This window comes from Neomonachus schauinslandi, chromosome 2, assembly GCF_002201575.2.
Source record: "Neomonachus schauinslandi chromosome 2, ASM220157v2, whole genome shotgun sequence".
NCBI classification, from domain to species: Eukaryota; Metazoa; Chordata; class Mammalia; order Carnivora; family Phocidae; genus Neomonachus; species Neomonachus schauinslandi.
In genome coordinates this window covers 28,544,796-28,562,025 of record NC_058404.1, presented here as the reverse complement: position 1 = coordinate 28,562,025, position 17,230 = coordinate 28,544,796, and the positions used below count along the sequence as shown (strand labels likewise).

The window sequence follows — 17,230 nt, the reverse complement described above, 5'->3', positions numbered from 1 at the left end:
CCTGCCGCCACCCCCCTCTCCCCTCCCGGCGGGTATCGGGCCGGTGCCCGAAGAGAGGCGGCGGCCCCCGCAGCGGCCGCAGGAGGGGCGGCGGCGGCGGGCGCCGCAGGCGATGCCCCTGCCCGGCTGCTCCGGCGGGGGACGGTGCGAGCGGCGGCGGGGGAGCTGGCGGGGGGCAGCGGCTGCGGCGGCTGCAGCAGAGGGGCCGAGAGCTGGCGGCGGCGGCGGTCGTGAAGGGCATCGGTAGCAGCGGTGATGGCAGTGTCGATGTGAGTGTTTGCTGGCTGGGGACCCCGGGGCTGCGGAGCCCGAGGCTGGCGGCCCGGCGGCGAGCGGGAGGCCCGGGCGGCGGAGGGATGCTATGTGCGCGGTGCAGAGCCGGGAGACGCCGCCTGTCGCCGCCGACGGTTGGGCAGACGCGGGAGCCGGGCTCTGCGGCGGAGGGCTCCGTGCACCGCGGCCCGGAGTGGGGGTCCCGGGCGGAGGCGGGGGCAGCGCAGGCCGAGGGGCGTCTGCGATTGTTCTCAACACCCCTCCCCCACCCCACCCCGTGTGTCTGTTTGTCACTTGCAGCTGAAGATGGAAAGAGCCAGGCGGAGGGGAGGCGGCGGTGGCCGCGGCCGCGGCGGCAAGAATGTAGGGGGCTCTGGCCTAAGCAAGAGTAGACTCTATCCCCAGGCCCAGCACTCCCACTACCCCCACTACGCGGCTTCAGCCACCCCTAATCAGGCTGGGGGCGCAGCCGAAATCCAGGAGCTGGCCTCCAAACGAGTGGACATCCAGAAAAAGAGGTTTTACCTAGACGTAAAGCAAAGCTCCCGGGGCCGGTTCCTAAAGATAGCCGAAGTCTGGATAGGGAGAGGCCGGCAGGACAATATCAGAAAGAGTAAACTGACTCTGTCCCTGTCTGTGGCAGCGGAGCTGAAGGACTGTCTAGGGGACTTCATCGAGCATTACGCCCACCTGGGCCTGAAAGGCCACCGGCAAGAGCATGGCCACGGCAAAGATCAAGCCTCCAGGAGGAGACAGAAGCACTCGGCACCCTCCCCACCTGTCTCTGTAGGGTCCGAAGAGCACCCTCATAGTGTCCTCAAAACAGACTACATAGAGAGGGACAATAGGAAATATTATCTAGACCTAAAGGAAAATCAACGGGGTCGCTTCCTAAGAATTAGACAAACCATGATGCGAGGGACTGGCATGATAGGTTATTTTGGTCACAGTTTGGGCCAAGAACAGACTATTGTGCTCCCCGCACAAGGAATGATTGAGTTTCGTGATGCCTTGGTTCAGCTCATTGAAGACTATGGCGAAGGGGACATAGAAGAACGAAGAGGTGAAGATGATGACCCACTTGAACTCCCAGAGGGGACTTCTTTCAGAGTGGACAATAAAAGGTTCTACTTTGATGTGGGCTCTAATAAATATGGAATTTTCCTGAAGGTAAGTGAGGTGAGGCCACCTTACCGTAATACTATTACTGTTCCATTCAAAGCTTGGACAAGGTTTGGGGAGAATTTTATCAAGTATGAAGAAGAGATGAGGAAAATTTGCAACAGCCATAAAGAAAAGAGAATGGATGGCAGAAGGGCCAGTGGTGAAGAACAAGAATGCCTCGACTAGAGTGAAATTGAACTCCATCAGGCAAAATTTAAAATCATAAATTGGCTAAAAGTACTGATCCATAATCATTTGAAGAAGTTTTTCTCTTTTTTTGGCCCTTTGTTATTAGTAATACCTCCAATAGTTTATACTTCAAGGAGTCTGATTCTCATGTTACACATAGAACATTATAATTCTTATGGGAATTCCAGCCTTCCCAAAGCTAAATAGTGTAGCTGCTTCAACTGCTCCAGACTATTGAAGTATGCAAATCAGCACAAAATATGACATTCTGACCTTCCAAATACCATAACTAAGATTTACATTGCACTATAACATGATACTGAGAACATATACATATACTTAATATGGAAGTGTGAACTTCTATTTAACCAGTTCCCCGAGAAAGTATTCCATCCCTACTTCATTAAAAGCTGCTAAGCTTACCTGTAGCGCAGTTACCACAGAAACAGAAATTGACCTCAAGTATAGTATTAATATATTTCTTTATAAAAGAACATATAGAAATATATTAGTTCATTGGATAACTGAATATCAAAAAGTACCATGAAAAAATCAAATCTTACAGTTACGGTAGTATTCATAATTTCAAATTTTGTGGTAACCCTGCAGTTTATAGTTGCCATATCAAAGCCGTGGGAGAGTTTAAATTGGTTATTCTAATCCCATCTTTACCTCTCTTCACTATACCCTATATTTTTATTGACGTTCCAAAGATTGAGGAATTACTTTTATGTCGCTGTTGAGTGGGAGGCTTCATCCTATGGCTTTGCTCTGGAAATCTTGGTGTTTTAGCCTTTCATGCTAATTTGAAGGTTGTGAGAGTTTTTTTCCCAAAATATATCATGGACTCAAGGTGTTATATTTTATGCTTCTTCTTTAGCACTATTTCAGAGGGGTTGGTGCACCAGTTAACTGATACAAAAATACATCTGTAATAATACATTTTAGTAGCACTTTTGCTACCCTTAAAACAGTGTCAACACTTCCAATAGAAACCTGGCTTTTACAGGTATTTTAATTCCAGGGGAAAAAAAAAAACAACTCTTTTTCTAAAAAGCACTTAGAATATAAATTTTCAGCCTGGGAAAATTATTTAAGGATTGGTTATAAACATATTTGAAAGGAAAATTCAGGCATTTTCCAAGGTGCTCTTTATGATACTTAAGAAGGTTTACTTTACACAAGACTCACCCATTTACCTGTATTAAAAATTACTTTCCAGGAAGTGCCACAGCAATTTTTCAACACCTAAGCAATTTTTAAACAAGTGGATAAAGTGTATATGTGTACCAACCCACCCTGTATTAACTGACTGGAATTTTATCTGTTGAGCTGCATTTTATTCTGATTGAAATTATTGTCTTTTATCTTGGCTTTATTCACCTCCCAAATAATAAGTCCATATAATCATGTTTAAGAGCCAGACACTGATTTCAACCCCCAAATATAGCTCTCATTGATGAGAGCTGGCTGCATGGATTGAGATCAGAATGTAGCTCTCCTTTTATATGTTATAAGTAGTTTAAAATTATTTTAATAATTTTTTCCTTCAGCAGTTTGTCCCTGAATCCATTTAAGTAAGGTCACTAAGAGAACTTTGTGAGTCAAGGAAAGAGTATTACTGGCTTATCTTATTTAAAAACAAGCAATCAGTAACCCAGACATACATGCTGGTATTGGTTTTCAGATTGTATTTCATGTTTCCTCAAGTAGTATGAAGGAATCTCATTAGTTCATTATAATTGTGGACCATCTGGATTACTATGGAACAACTGAAGGTTAGAAGATAATGTTAATACTAGAGTTAATAGCACATGGTGGGTGTTGAGACTCTAAAAGTAGCAAGGATCTTTAAACAGTCCTAACTGTAAAATAACTATTGTAGACTTGATAAAAAGTAGTTTTTGGTATATGAAGGAGTGATGTGCACTTGAATTACTGTACTACTGATTGTTATTGCTGCCCATCATAGTGCCTATTAATAATTATCAACCTGTCAGATTTTGGCAAACGGGAGCGATGAATGCTCCAGTATTCGAGTGTTCCTATCACTATTGCTATGACTATATACTCTCTCTTAAAACCTTCCCTCCTAAAATATTTATATCCATTAAATCTAAATGATTTCTTTTTTGGTTTTTAGTCTGATAAGATTTGAGTGTTTATGTCTATATATATACATACATGTGTGTATATATACATATACACAATACTATGTCAGACTTACAGAGAAATACCTTTAACTCATTGTATATAAATATTAATTTTGCATTAATCATTTAAGTCAAGAATTAGTTAGTAGCCAAATCTTCTACCTTGTATGTATACTTCAAAGTTATTACCATCTCAAAGCTATAGATTGGTAGATGCATATATACCGGCAATTGAATATACATTAGAATCACTAAACCTTCTGCCAGTCCTTTTGTTTCACTTTTTTATATGTATTCATTGAAAAATGAAATGATGTTATGATTTTTTGATACTTAAAATTCCCAATTATTCATTAGCCATAATCAAATAAGATCCAGTTCAAAACTCTGGTATTAGGACATGTATTGCCATGTATCTTATAAAATAAGCTACTATTTTTATCTGTGCAATATACATTTTATTTATTGTCATTTGTAACATAAATGAAGCTGCAAGTGTACATGGTATTCTTCAAAATAATAGGATCCCAGCCTTGAAGACATTAAAACTTTTAAGGCAACTGGATGTTAGAAGTCAAAAAATGAGCATTCCAAGTTAGTAACCAAAATTACTAGTTCACTGTATAATTCTAAAACACTGATGATGTTTGCACATAATAACCCAAGTATAATGTGGTATAGACTCAAAACTGTAATAATATAAGCTAATAGTATGAAATTTGGAAACGGGTTCCTCCTAATAGTTGGCAGTGTGCTCCTAGCAATTGAAAGCAGCACTAATCTGTTGCTTATATGCAAAAGATGCAATGTATTATAAAAGTATTAAAAGTTCTGCCACATTTTATAATTTTCCTTGTTAAAGCCCCAAACTGCCATGTCCCTTAAACTTGAGTCAAACACAAGCTTATTTGCACTAAAGAGCATGGCCAAAAAATAAATGACAGGGTGGAAAAGCTAGTTGGAACCTCTTGAAATAATTGGTTCTAATGGGAGAATTTCACATTTGTCTATTAGAAAGCTATATGGTCCAGGCAGACAATCTGTCAGTTCACTAATTTAATAATGCACTTTACCTTTTGTATATAGAGGATGTACATTTATGCCACTCAACAGGTGGGATGTGTTTCAATAACTATGTAGTTAGAATCTGTAGGGTGATCTCTTGCATGCAGATGTTTGTGTTGGAACTGCTATAATAACAAGTTTCCATTAAATCGGTGTAATGGAGGAGGGTAGAAGATGCTTTTGAAACAAATCCCAATACATTTAACAAACACTTTTCAAGTAGAGTTCATATTTGTATTCTTAAGACCTAAAATCAATAAAAAAAAAAAAAACTATTTCTAGCCCAGATTAGTATTAGAGTTGAGACTCTATCTAGTTGAGACTCCCTGTGATACCCATAATACCCTGAAAGTTAATTTTGGGAATTTGTGCAGATAAAAAAAATTTTAATAATTCTGTTTCATTGTTGATGTGTGTTAAAATGACTAATGAAAAGACAGTACATGATACTGTATTAGAATTCAAAGTATGGTTGGCTGATATGGCCTCATTAAGAAAACACCCAGACTAAAGAAATAAAGTTTCAAATTAAGAAAATGCAAAGAGCCTAAGAACCATTGCTAAAATAAACATAGTATTATTTCAAAATTTGCAGAACTAACTTTCACCGACCAAAAAGGGTATTGGGAGATTTAGTGTATCCTTTCATCCTAAAAACTTCCTGAGATGTACATTTGAAAACTAGATAACTGTTGCTTAATAATAGGTTGTATGTACTTTACTAAGAAACACTGTGTACTAATAATTCATTGAGAATATGCTATATTTACTGCATTCATTTTATATATATGGATAAGAATACATTATATATAGTCATTCTATCTTAATATATTCATGTATTTATATTGTAATTTTGCAAATATTTTCAGTAAAATAAACATTTATCTGAGCTGCACAATTTGAAGAGGATGAAATTGGAATACACCCTCAGACACTCATTTTTAATAAGCAGCTACCATTGAAAGTTGATGTATGTACTATCACTCCTTTAGATTTTGTTTTATGGTTTATTTTAATATTTAAGTGATTAGGACTCAATTTGAACTTTTAAGTGGTGTTCTGAAAATAATTTTTATAAGTGTGAGTTTTTTTCCCCTGCTTATTTCAAAATGTCTTTCATTGGAACTATTTATAAAATCCTATTCCAAGCTTTATGTAAGGGCTTGGCTTAGTCACCACATAGTTTGAAGTCTGTCTTTACCAAAACACCAAACATCTTTGGCAGGATAAAATCTAAAGTAAACCACAGAGAGAAGTTAAAATTGATTCTGTGCCAAAAGAATAATACAGGTATAATATTTATCACTGCTAAATAAGATTCTTAAAGTCCTTCTGAAGTTTCCTTAAAGATTTCTTGAATTTCATAGAGAAACGGTGGCTAATGGCTAACCCATCGGAGGAAGAGAGTAAAGATGTTAGCATGCTGGTGAGACAACCCATAGTCCACAGTACTGTAGCAATGAGGTACAGGGAAAATGTGTTTTTCCCAAGTTAAGGTCATGTGAAATTTGAGTTTTTAGATCACAGTTACTGTCAGAAAGTAAATATAACAAAATTTATGTAGGTGGATCTTGGAAAAACAATATATGCGTTAGTATATTTTCTTGTATAATGTAAAAAAATTAGTCTTTTTTTCTTAATTTGACGTGATTGTTAAAATTAAATTTATTTTAGTAGTGGGTTTTTAATCAATATTTTTGAATAGGGAAAACATATATATGGTACAAAATTTAAATGCTACAGTTAGTGAAAAGTAACAACCAGTGTTACCAATTTCTTGTGTATCCTTCTAGAGTTACTCTGAATATACAAGCATATGTGTATATAAATATATTCTTTTTGCACATACAAATGAAAATATATACACTGTCTTGTACCTAGTAGTATCAATTTTGGATATCATTTTAAATGAATTTTTTCCCTTTTATTCAGATACTATACTTGATCTAGTTAACATAGCACTTAATTTGAACTACATTATTACACCAAGGGAACCTCAAGGAAATTTTAAGTGAATCCCATTGATATTTACTTAAAATGCAAATATATGTATATATTAATTTAAAATGTATAAATGTTTAATTTCCCTTCCTAACCTAACCACCTTGCCCTTCCTGTCTTCCCATCTTCCTTCCCGCAAAAGAATATTGGTCTTTTTCCTGAAGTAATATGGTTCAGGACTGGCAAGATACTAAGCTATTTTACCAAGTATTATTTTAGCTTAACTATGTTCTCCAATGAAAAACACCCGTATTTAAAAGCTTTAACAAATTATCACTTTCAGTCAAGTTTTTACTAATTCTGCTATTATCTTATTTTTATCCAAAGACTTTGCCATTATGAGAGCAAATGAGTGCTAGAACTATAGTGAAAGGTTATGCTATGACTGTTGAAATCTTTTGATTTGTTAACATGAGCTTTATCTTTATGATGATAAGGTTATTAATGAATAATGCCTTTAGCAACTTATAGTCAAATCCATCACTACACAAAGGGGTAACACTAGTCCTGATTGTTTAAAGCATATATTCCCCCACAGAAGGACTCAGAGTCTGTCAGATGTCCTTAGGACCAGAAGGGGTACTACAGTGATTTGGAGAGAGATGAAAACTTTGGGGCTATGAGGTTTCAAATACAACTAAACCATCTCCATTCTCTGCTAGAAGAGTATAAAACAGTAAATTGTTTTTTAAAATGAAGTGAGCATAATGCTTTAATAGTTTTTCAGACGAGATTGGGCGCGTTCAGGGTGGTATGGCCGTAGACAATGCTTTAATAGTTTTTCAAAACCTCCCCTGTCCAAAAAAATCATTATTCTCTTTTCATTCACATCAAGCATGTATTTTAAAGTCACCTTTCTAATAACCACCAAGAAAAAATTATCTGACAAATTGAAAGTTCCATATTGGAACCCTGAAGGATACTGTCTAGTTATAAATCAAATCAACCAGAGTAAAAGATCCAGTACTGTTAGAAATACCTTAAAATATATGAGAATTGGGGGGAATTTTTTTTAATGGATTTGTATCTGTAAATTTTATGAAAATGTTAAAAGCTTTGAAAAATTCAAGCATTGGTTTAAACTTAATATTATCTCCATAATTGGTGGCATGATTTTCTGTTTGTAAAATGAGAGAGTTGTTAGAAGACAGAATCCTCTTAAACATATATATTTAAAGCATAAAAGAGTTTGTTTCTTTTAATGATCAATAACTCATCATCCTTTGCAGAATCTATAACATTGGTTAAAATCTCCAGGTATTTACTTGTTCAAGCTTAAAATGGTTTATATGTTTTGCTTCTTATTTAAAGAAAGGGGTCAAAAGGAAGGTAAATTCTCCTGCAGGAATGAGTTTTGCTTAAATTTAGGCTGAAAAAAAATTAGGAATCTCCCATCCTTAATCAAGGAGTTTCCCGTGTTAGTACTTTCTGGTAAATTATGTTTTCCAAGCTATCCTCTTTCAAAAATCCTTTGTGAGAAATTGCTTATTCTTATTGAGGCCAGTGACATCTACCAGTGAATAAAAACTTGACTCATAATGAAATTAGTGCTGCTACAGTGAAGTTAGTTTGTGATGTGAATATAAAGAAAATACTCATTTAAATGGAATATACAGTTTCTTCTTTTCTGTTGTTGACTTATTTCTAAGACTGAATAGGAGTTGCTTATCCTCTCATTTTTCCCCCTTGCATACTTAGTTTCTATGTTATTCTATTCAAAATTTTCATTGTTCCCAGGAAATAATAGGGGTAAAGAAAAGGGAAAGTAATCCCTAAGAAAAATGTTCATAGTAGTTAAAAGTTAGAGTTGCTCAAAGTGTAAGATTGGGGGGAAAAATCCTTTTGTGGGTTTTTGTCTTTATCAAAATGATGGTATAAACCCGTTTGCTTTATTTGATCTGATTAAAGACAGACTTTCTTTTGAGATGCCTATATTCAGAAATATTTAGTATCTTACTTTTCTTAGAGAAAATGGTTCTGTAGTATAGTACATATTCTTCAGGATTTTATTTCTTGTGGATTTGATGACGTTGTTGCCTAGAGGTAGCCAATGTATAAGTAAGAGAGAAGAGAAAGGTAGTGGCTTATTATTTTGTTTGCCTATAACAAAGGAAATCAGTATAACTGAAATGGGAGAAATAAGACATTCTCAAAACTAAGTCCCTACTTATTTAACCTTTAAAAGATCATTTGAGAAAGAATAATAAGACCTAATTCTGCCAGTGGATGGCCTCTCAGCAAACCATTTAACTTCAGTAGGATGACTTCCTTTTATGAAAACTGAACAAGGGGCTCCTAGGTTGCTCAATCTGTTAAGCATCCGACGCTTGGTTTCAGCTCAGATCATGTTAGGGTTGTGAGATCGAGCCCTGTGTAGGGCTCCACACTCAGCTCAGAGTCTGCTTGAGATTCTCTCCCTTCCCCTCTCTCCCCTACCGCCCACCCCTCTCCCCAGTCCCGCTCGCTCTCTCTAAAAATAAAATAAATAAAATCTTTAAAAAAATGAACAAGATCATGCTAGAAGCTAAGGTTCCCTCCCACTCTAAACTTCTAAAATTCTGTGTCAATGGAGTGTGAAAGAAAAGCAGAGAATACCAGAATTGAAAAGTGTAAGACAGTCTCTCTTTATATTAAAAACAACTGTAATAATGCAGCAATCTGTGATGATACCCAAAGAACATGCAGAAGTGGCAGTTTTTTATCACATGTATGTATCTCTTGAACCACACAAAATGAAATTTTGTTCCTAGTCCTTTTTAAGATCAAATTGTTATATGCTAACTACGTGACTATCCTATGCTTTAATTTTTTTTTCTTTTTTTTAAAGATTTTATTTATTTATTTGACACAGAGAGACACAGCGAGAGAGGGAACACAAGCGGGGGGAGAGGGAGAAGCAGGCTTCCCGCTGAGCGGGGAGCCTGATGCGGGGCTCGATCCCAGGACCCTGGGACCATGACCTGAGCCGAAGGCAGACGCTTAACGACTGAGCCACCCAGGCGCCCCTGCTTTAATTTTTTTATAGGAATATTTTTATTATCTATATGAGGTCTTATCCTTGGAAGCATCACTTGTTTCTACACATTCTGTGGTCACTTCTTACATTGTGCATGGCAAAAGAATTTTAAAAATAACATCATTTCCTGAAATGTCATTGTATCTGAAATAATCTTAAATTACATTGCTAAATAATACACTGCTACTATCACTGCAGGGACCCCTGAGAATGAAGTACTACCCTTGACCTCTATTTCCTTGGTCTATTGAACATAGTATGTTACAAGTAATGATGTTTAACAAAGGAAATCAGGAAGGGCACTGAACTGTGAACAGTAGGGTTCTACTTTAGAGGACCTGTAACTACTAGGGTGTGCAAAGATAAAACATTATCATGAGTTTGTTTGTTTTGTTTTTAGCCTTGAGAAACTACCAAGGTTGATGATTGAAGGGGAAGAGAAGAACACACAAGGATTTTTGTCCCAGATGCATTTATTTAAGTGCCCCAATCGTCCAGTGGACAAGTGTGCTACCACCACTGTCAATAGAGCACAGGGAAAAGAGAGACCTCTCCCCCTAGACCTCTCTTTTTGGTGCCCGTTTGTTTATCAGAGAAAGTGCTTCAGAGTAACCAAAGTGTATTTTGAAGTGTGTCTACACATGTGTATTTTACTAATTCCAAAAATATCTGTGCACATAAAATTCCATTGCAGACATACTCCATATACTAAAACAGCTTTTAGCCTGGTGGTGGTTCACAATAGCAATCTGGTTGGTCACTTCTCTACAAATTCTATAGAGTGAATTGGCTGTTGTAATGTTTTTCTCCTCCCTCTTCTAGAAATAACAGATAAATTTTAGGTTCTTGGTTGTTTCTTCTTTAGTGTTGCTTGAAATCTAAGTGGGATATGAGAGAATAGTTTAGTTGGGCAGTTACTTGCCCTTGTCATTTTGTGGAAATTGTCTGTAGCTTCCCATTTTAAACATTCTCAGCAACTTTACCAAAAGAACACACGTAAGTGCCAAAACTATCCAGCAAATAAAACAGCAGAACCATAAGAAGTAAGGATAAGGGGGTGCCTGGGTGGCTCAGTTGGTTAAGCGACTGCCTTCGGCTCAGGTCATGATCCTGGAGTCCCGGGATCGAGTCCCGCATCAGGCTCCCTGCTTGGCAGGGAGTCTGCTTCTCCCTCTGACCCTCCCCCCTCTCATGCTCTCTCTATCTCATTCTCTCTCTCAAATAAATAAATAAAATCTTTAAAAAAAAAAAAGAAGTAAGGATAAGGATATGTACAAGACACCTAGATACAAAAAAAAAAAAAATCCTTATCATTTGCTAATTTGCTTCAGAAGCTGCTGTATTTTATTTCTAGGTTTTTCAGACTAGCAATGTGATTTACACCAATGACTGACAGTCTAGAATCTCAATAGGATAAAATAGTTTGAAAGTTCAGTTGAATTTATTATGGAATTTTATCTTTTGCTGTTCTCCAGAAAGGGTAAACCATGCTGTAGTCATATATAAAAATTGAGTTCTAAAATTCCATCACTCATAATTTTCTTCCCTTCTTTTTCCCCCTCTCATGCACTGTACCCTGTTGGAAGTGGCTAAGAACACTAATTTCTCCCACTACCCCCATGGCCCCACTCCATCCTATTTATTTGTTGAGGTGACAATTGAAACACAATAGAGAAAGGCTAAAGGAATCGCCCTATGAACTAGATCTATAGTCAAAGAAAGAAGGGCTACTACTTCACTCAATTAATCTCAACACTCCTACCACATTTCTATACAGCAATTTAGGAATGTGGTAGAATAGAAACATTTCACTTGGGAAATATGGGCTGAAAGTTCAGTTAATCCAACTTTTCAGTACACAATGGATCTTCAGGAAATAATTTGACTAGCATAATTGACAGGTAATTTCAGAAATGAGTTTAGCCTCTAGGAAAATTGCACCATGACCATTTTTAAAGAGAAGGTGGTAACAAAGGAAGAGTCGATCAAGATTTATTAGTACCAACAGCTGTTACTTATTGAATACCTATCATATATTAGGCATTGCTGAACCCCTTGTAACTCTTCTAATCCTTATAGCAACCCTATTACCGACCCATTTTAATATGATTTTCCAGAGATTTCCGAAACTGGTTGAGTATTTCAGAACTAATATATTTGAACCCAAATTGACACCAAGCCAAAGATTGTACTCATTCAGTTAGGCCAAACTATCTTCAAGACTTACTCCAAAATGTAACCCCCTGACTAATAAAGCACAATCTACCTTCAAACACCACTGGTAAATCTGCCTCAGATTACTAGGAATTATTTTATCCAAAACTAATCCCTATATATGGGGCAGGTGCCACCAGAAGACACTCCTTATGTAAGGGTTCATCTAGTTCGTTGAAATTCAGTACTAATAAATACAACTTATTTGATCTTTAGTATAGTCTACAGATTGAACCTCTCATCTCAACCAGCTATTTTAAATAAATGTCAGTAATTTTGAAAAGAGATCAGATGATGAGAATATAGATGGATCATCCCAATTTAACCCTTAAGGGCAGAGAGGAGACAAATTACTATTTACCATGGATCTACAATTTCATTTTCATGAACCAAAATCAACTGGTCATGTTGAATTGATTTGAAAATAAGTCTTGTCAATATTAGTGAAAAGTTTATTGTTTCTTGCAACTCTTTTTACCATCTTACTCTTCCTATATCACTCCACTTATTTTTATATTTCATTACCAAGTTTCCTCCTCTTTTCCTTATCCCCAGCAGAATAAACTGAGATGACTACCCTATTTACAGATACACATTTTTCTCCGTGACTCCAGGCCAGTGGTTTTCAAATTTTGGTGTGATTAAGAATGACCCAGAGGGTTTGTTAGCACACAGATTGCTGGCCCCACTTCCTGAGTTTATGGTCTATAGGTCTGGGGTGGTGAGGAGAGGATCAAAAATATGCATTTCTGACATATATCCAGGTGAGCTAATGCTGCTAAAATGGGGACCACACTTTAAGAACCACTGCTGTATGTTGATGTGATTTTACCTTAACTATAAAAGACAGTGAAGGAGAAATGTGGTCAAAATAACTGTAGCATGTTGGTAGAAAGAAGACTCAGAGCTATTCATTCTGCCTTGAGAAATTTACAAATCTAAAACAGTATTTTTTATAAATTGACTAAGCTTTAGGTAAAAATCATTTTCTTCTCTTTTTATCCTTTCATTACATTCAATAACTTTCTTCTCTATGATTTTTTGACATCACTCTTGAGATAATTCTGGTAGGGATTAACAATTATGAATTTTTATATGAAAAGCTTAGCATTCAAATTTATGGAGACTGAAGCATATTTTTAATTTATTAAATAACATATATAAATCTTAGTAAAGGAAAGTAAATTATTTCTATACTCAACAGTTATTAATACAACTGTTAGTGAATATTAAATATTAAGACTTGAAGGGATCTTAGAATTAGTTCCGTCCCTCAATTTTACATTTTATGACATATGTCATGTAGCTCAAATGGTTCATAATTACTAAAGTAAGCCAGGTAAACAGAAAATAAAAGCTGAAGCTTAAAATGCTGATTGTCTCTTGAGATATATAAATGATAAGAAATATACTAATTTTTTTAAAAGCATATGTTTTCACCTTCTTCCTGTGTCTTATCTATATGTGTAGGATAGAGGAACTATATATGTACTGTAATGTATTTATGGTACTTTTTTCAAATTAACAGTGGGACCCACTTATTTAAATTTAGAGATACTTCCCATGGATGCTCATTGAACATATTTGAAAACATAACTAACATACTTAAAAATAATTGATAGTATGTTTGCTAACCTGTGGACATTCTATAATTAATGAGTTGATCAAAATTAATAAGACAATATTTTGTATATGAATCTATATAATTAATATATATGACATAACCTTAATAGCTCTCATTCCAGTGGATCACATTTTATCAGAAATACTAGATCATTCATATATACACATTTGGTTGTTCTGCAAGTTCATTAACTTCTCTTTCCAACTACTACTCCTTCGATGATTAGTGCTCCAAAACAATGAATGAATTCCTAATTGTGAAAAAGATGAACGTAACAGAGATAGTCACCAAGTCAAGAAGATCATTACGGGCAGTATAACTTTTTTAAAAATTCTCTGTCCTGTTTGTATTCTAACTACAATTTAAATTTTGGATTTAAAAAATTTAAGTCTTAGAATTATAATCTGAGGAAGCTTCAGGCAGAATAAAGATCTATAGGAGATTTATAGGAAATTTCAGCTCAACATGAGGGCAGACTTCAAGAAGTAGTGTTGCTTTCCTGTTGCTGAAATTTTTTAAGGCAGAGAATAGACATGCACTTAATTTAGGATGTGTAAAGGGAATTAATAAATCAGAAAAAAAATGGATTGTTACTACCTTGAAGATTCTTTTCAACCCTGAAAGACAGGATTTCTTGGGAATACTTGGAACTTTTGTATTCAGGTCTTCTGTTAATGTCTCAAGTTGGATAAAGGAGTATGATTTCAATTTTTCTATTATTATTCTGAAAACATGTTAAGAAAAAAAATCATTTACTCCCACCCCTTGTTATTGCCAACACAACATAAGAGATATTTTCAAATATTTATGAGCTGTACTAATTAAATGAATTAGTTAAGATAGGTTTCATGAGATTTGCCCTGCAAAATTAAGTCTATCTTTTATGATTTTCATAAGAAATTCTTCACTTTTAATCATATTTTTCAGAAGCAACCATATGAAGGAATGAACATGGTACTTATGTTGCTCTTTCAAAAGTACCTGCTACAGGTTTATTTGGAAAGACATAAGTGATAGTACAGTAAATCAGAAAACCAAATCATTGGATATTATCAAAGTTTTTCTTTGTAAAAATCTAGATTAAATTTGTTTAAAGGTTGAAGCAATCAAATAATATTTTCCTTCTCTATTTCTTCTTGCACTACAAATTTAAGATGGAAAGAAACAACATGGTTCGCTATTTCATCTTAAGAACAAGATTCCAAGTAGGTTGATTCTTGCTACAAATAATATATGTGATTCTCTCCGGGAGAGTTTCAAGGCTTTATATAGGGCAAAAGGGTAGCCATGGCAATAATATCTAAATTCAGGGATCTAGTATGAACCAATATGAAACTCAGTTCTCACTTGCAGGGTCCACTTTTTCTTGTCCTTCTTTCAGGCATCTTGTGCTTTCTCATGATACTATAACATTTCCAAATTTTGGTGGACAAATAATAATACCTTTTAGAGAGAGAGCTGAGTAAGTCAAAATATATTACACCAAAGTCTATAAACTATATCTGCATTACACATTTCTAAATATTTAGCTAAGTGAATTTTACTCTGCACGAATATTACACGTGTGTGCGTACCTGTGTGTGTGTGTGTGTGTGTAAAATTTTAAAGAGAACCCACTCTCTCCCACACACACCCCCTCCATGCCCCTGGAGAAGTACTGACAAATTGGTTTCATCTTGTTTGTTACTACAATTGATTGGCTGCCCTAAAGTGCTATGTTGAGAATTTGAAATCTGCGTCTATAGGGAAAGAGAGAAGAACAACATTCATGCCAAATATTTGCTATTTGTCATCCCTGCTTTAGAGCTATAAAAGTTCTCATTATAGCTCTAAAAATTTCAAGCTTAGCCAGACAGCTGGTTCTTGCAACACAGACTACCATTTGACTCACTTAAGTATGTCTCTTCTAATATTTCAAAGAGATTGTTTTAATCCAATAATCCCTCCTTAAAAACAGTAGAGACTCTGACGTGCCTCTAAGGAACTCAAAGAATCATGGCCATGATGGTGTCATCAAGAATATCCTTAAACGGTGTATTTGCCTCTAATGAGTTCTAACCACCATTAAAATGACAGAGGTTTCTCTCTTTAAAATTTAGTCTGGTCATTCTCAAACATTCATGTACATAGCATATTAAACATGTAGGTTCTGGTCCCCACCCCAGAGATTCTGATTCGATTGGTCCAGAGTGGAGTTCAGAAATTGGCATTTTTGTCTTGCTCTTTCTGAATTAGGTATGGAGGCCATTCTTTGTCGTGGCCTTAACTTGCATTCTTTCTTCCATATCGTCTTTCCAGCTGGAATTGTTTAGATTTTAATACTGTCAGCCAAAATGATTTTTTTGGTTATCCTATCAACCTAGGGCTCACTGTAAACATAGAGAGGCTAAATACATAAATCCAAGTATTTAGGACTTTGTACTATCATATTGTCTAGCTTTCTGGGCAATGATCCCTGGGAATGCTAGTTTCTCCCCCACCTCCTATGCTCAAATTCAAACTACTTGGACATGTAACCATTGGTTACATTTCAAAATTCAAGATTTCAAAACCAAAATATTCTGTCTTTCCAGCCTGAGTCAAGTCCATAGGTGATTTGTCTTTCACTTTCTCACAAGTTGACCCTCCAAGTCTCAAATGACTTTTCTCAATTTTTTTTTAGATATAAACTCACAATTTATTGGGAGTACAAAAAATATCCTTAGTCAATCTGAATACCTCACTCTTCTGATCTAATTCAACTCTTTTTTTTTAATTGTGGTTTTAAAAAAGCACATAACATAAAATTTACCATCTTAACCATTTCTAAATATGCAGTTCATTAGTGTTAAGTATATTCGCATTGTTGTACAACCAACATCCAGAACTTTTTCATCTTGCAAAACTGAAACTCTAAGCCCATTGAACAATCACCTATCCCTCTGCCCCATCCCCTGGCCACCACTGGTCTACTTTCTTCTCAACCATTTTTTTAAATAAGCAAGATACCTGCTTTCTCCTATCAATAATGGGTTTATGGTTATCGCTACTTAGCTCTCCAAGTATAATCCTTATATCCTGTGTTGTTATAATTCTCACATGTAAAAAGATTTATATTTGCAGGGCACCTGCATGGCTCAGTTGGTTAAGCCTCCAACTCTTTTTTTTTTTTTTATTTGACAGAGAGAGAGATAGCGAGAGCAGGAACACAAGCAGGGGGAGTGGGAGAGGGAGAAGCAGGCTTCCTGCCGAGCCGGGAGCCCGATGTGGGACTCGATCCCAGGACCCTGGGATCATGACCTGAGCCGAAGGCAGACGCTTAACGACTGAGCCACCCAGGCACCCTAAGCCTCCAACTCTTGATCTCAGCTCAGGTCTTGATCTCAGAGTTGTGACTTCAAGCCCCACGATGGGCTCCACACTGGGTGTGGTGCCTACTCAAAAAAAAAAAAAAAAAAAAAGATTTACAATTGCAAAGCAATTTTGCTTATATTAAGCGATCCTTATAATCTTTGGGGGGCTGCAAATGAAATATATCTGGTCCTGGAAGCT

General features: G+C 36.4%; 1 protein-coding gene across 1 annotated transcript in view; it reads left to right on the top strand.

The window, feature by feature from the left end:
• Positions 1–579: 579 nt before the first annotated feature.
• PURG (purine rich element binding protein G) overlaps positions 580–17,230 on the top strand; it is a 36,495-nt gene continuing 19,844 nt past the window's right edge. Inside the window, exons 1-2 of the mRNA XM_021694241.1 lie at positions 580–1,443; positions 11,870–11,871. Of these exons, the coding sequence (XP_021549916.1) occupies positions 580–1,443; positions 11,870–11,871 (866 nt within the window). The remainder of the gene's footprint in view (positions 1,444–11,869; positions 11,872–17,230) is intronic.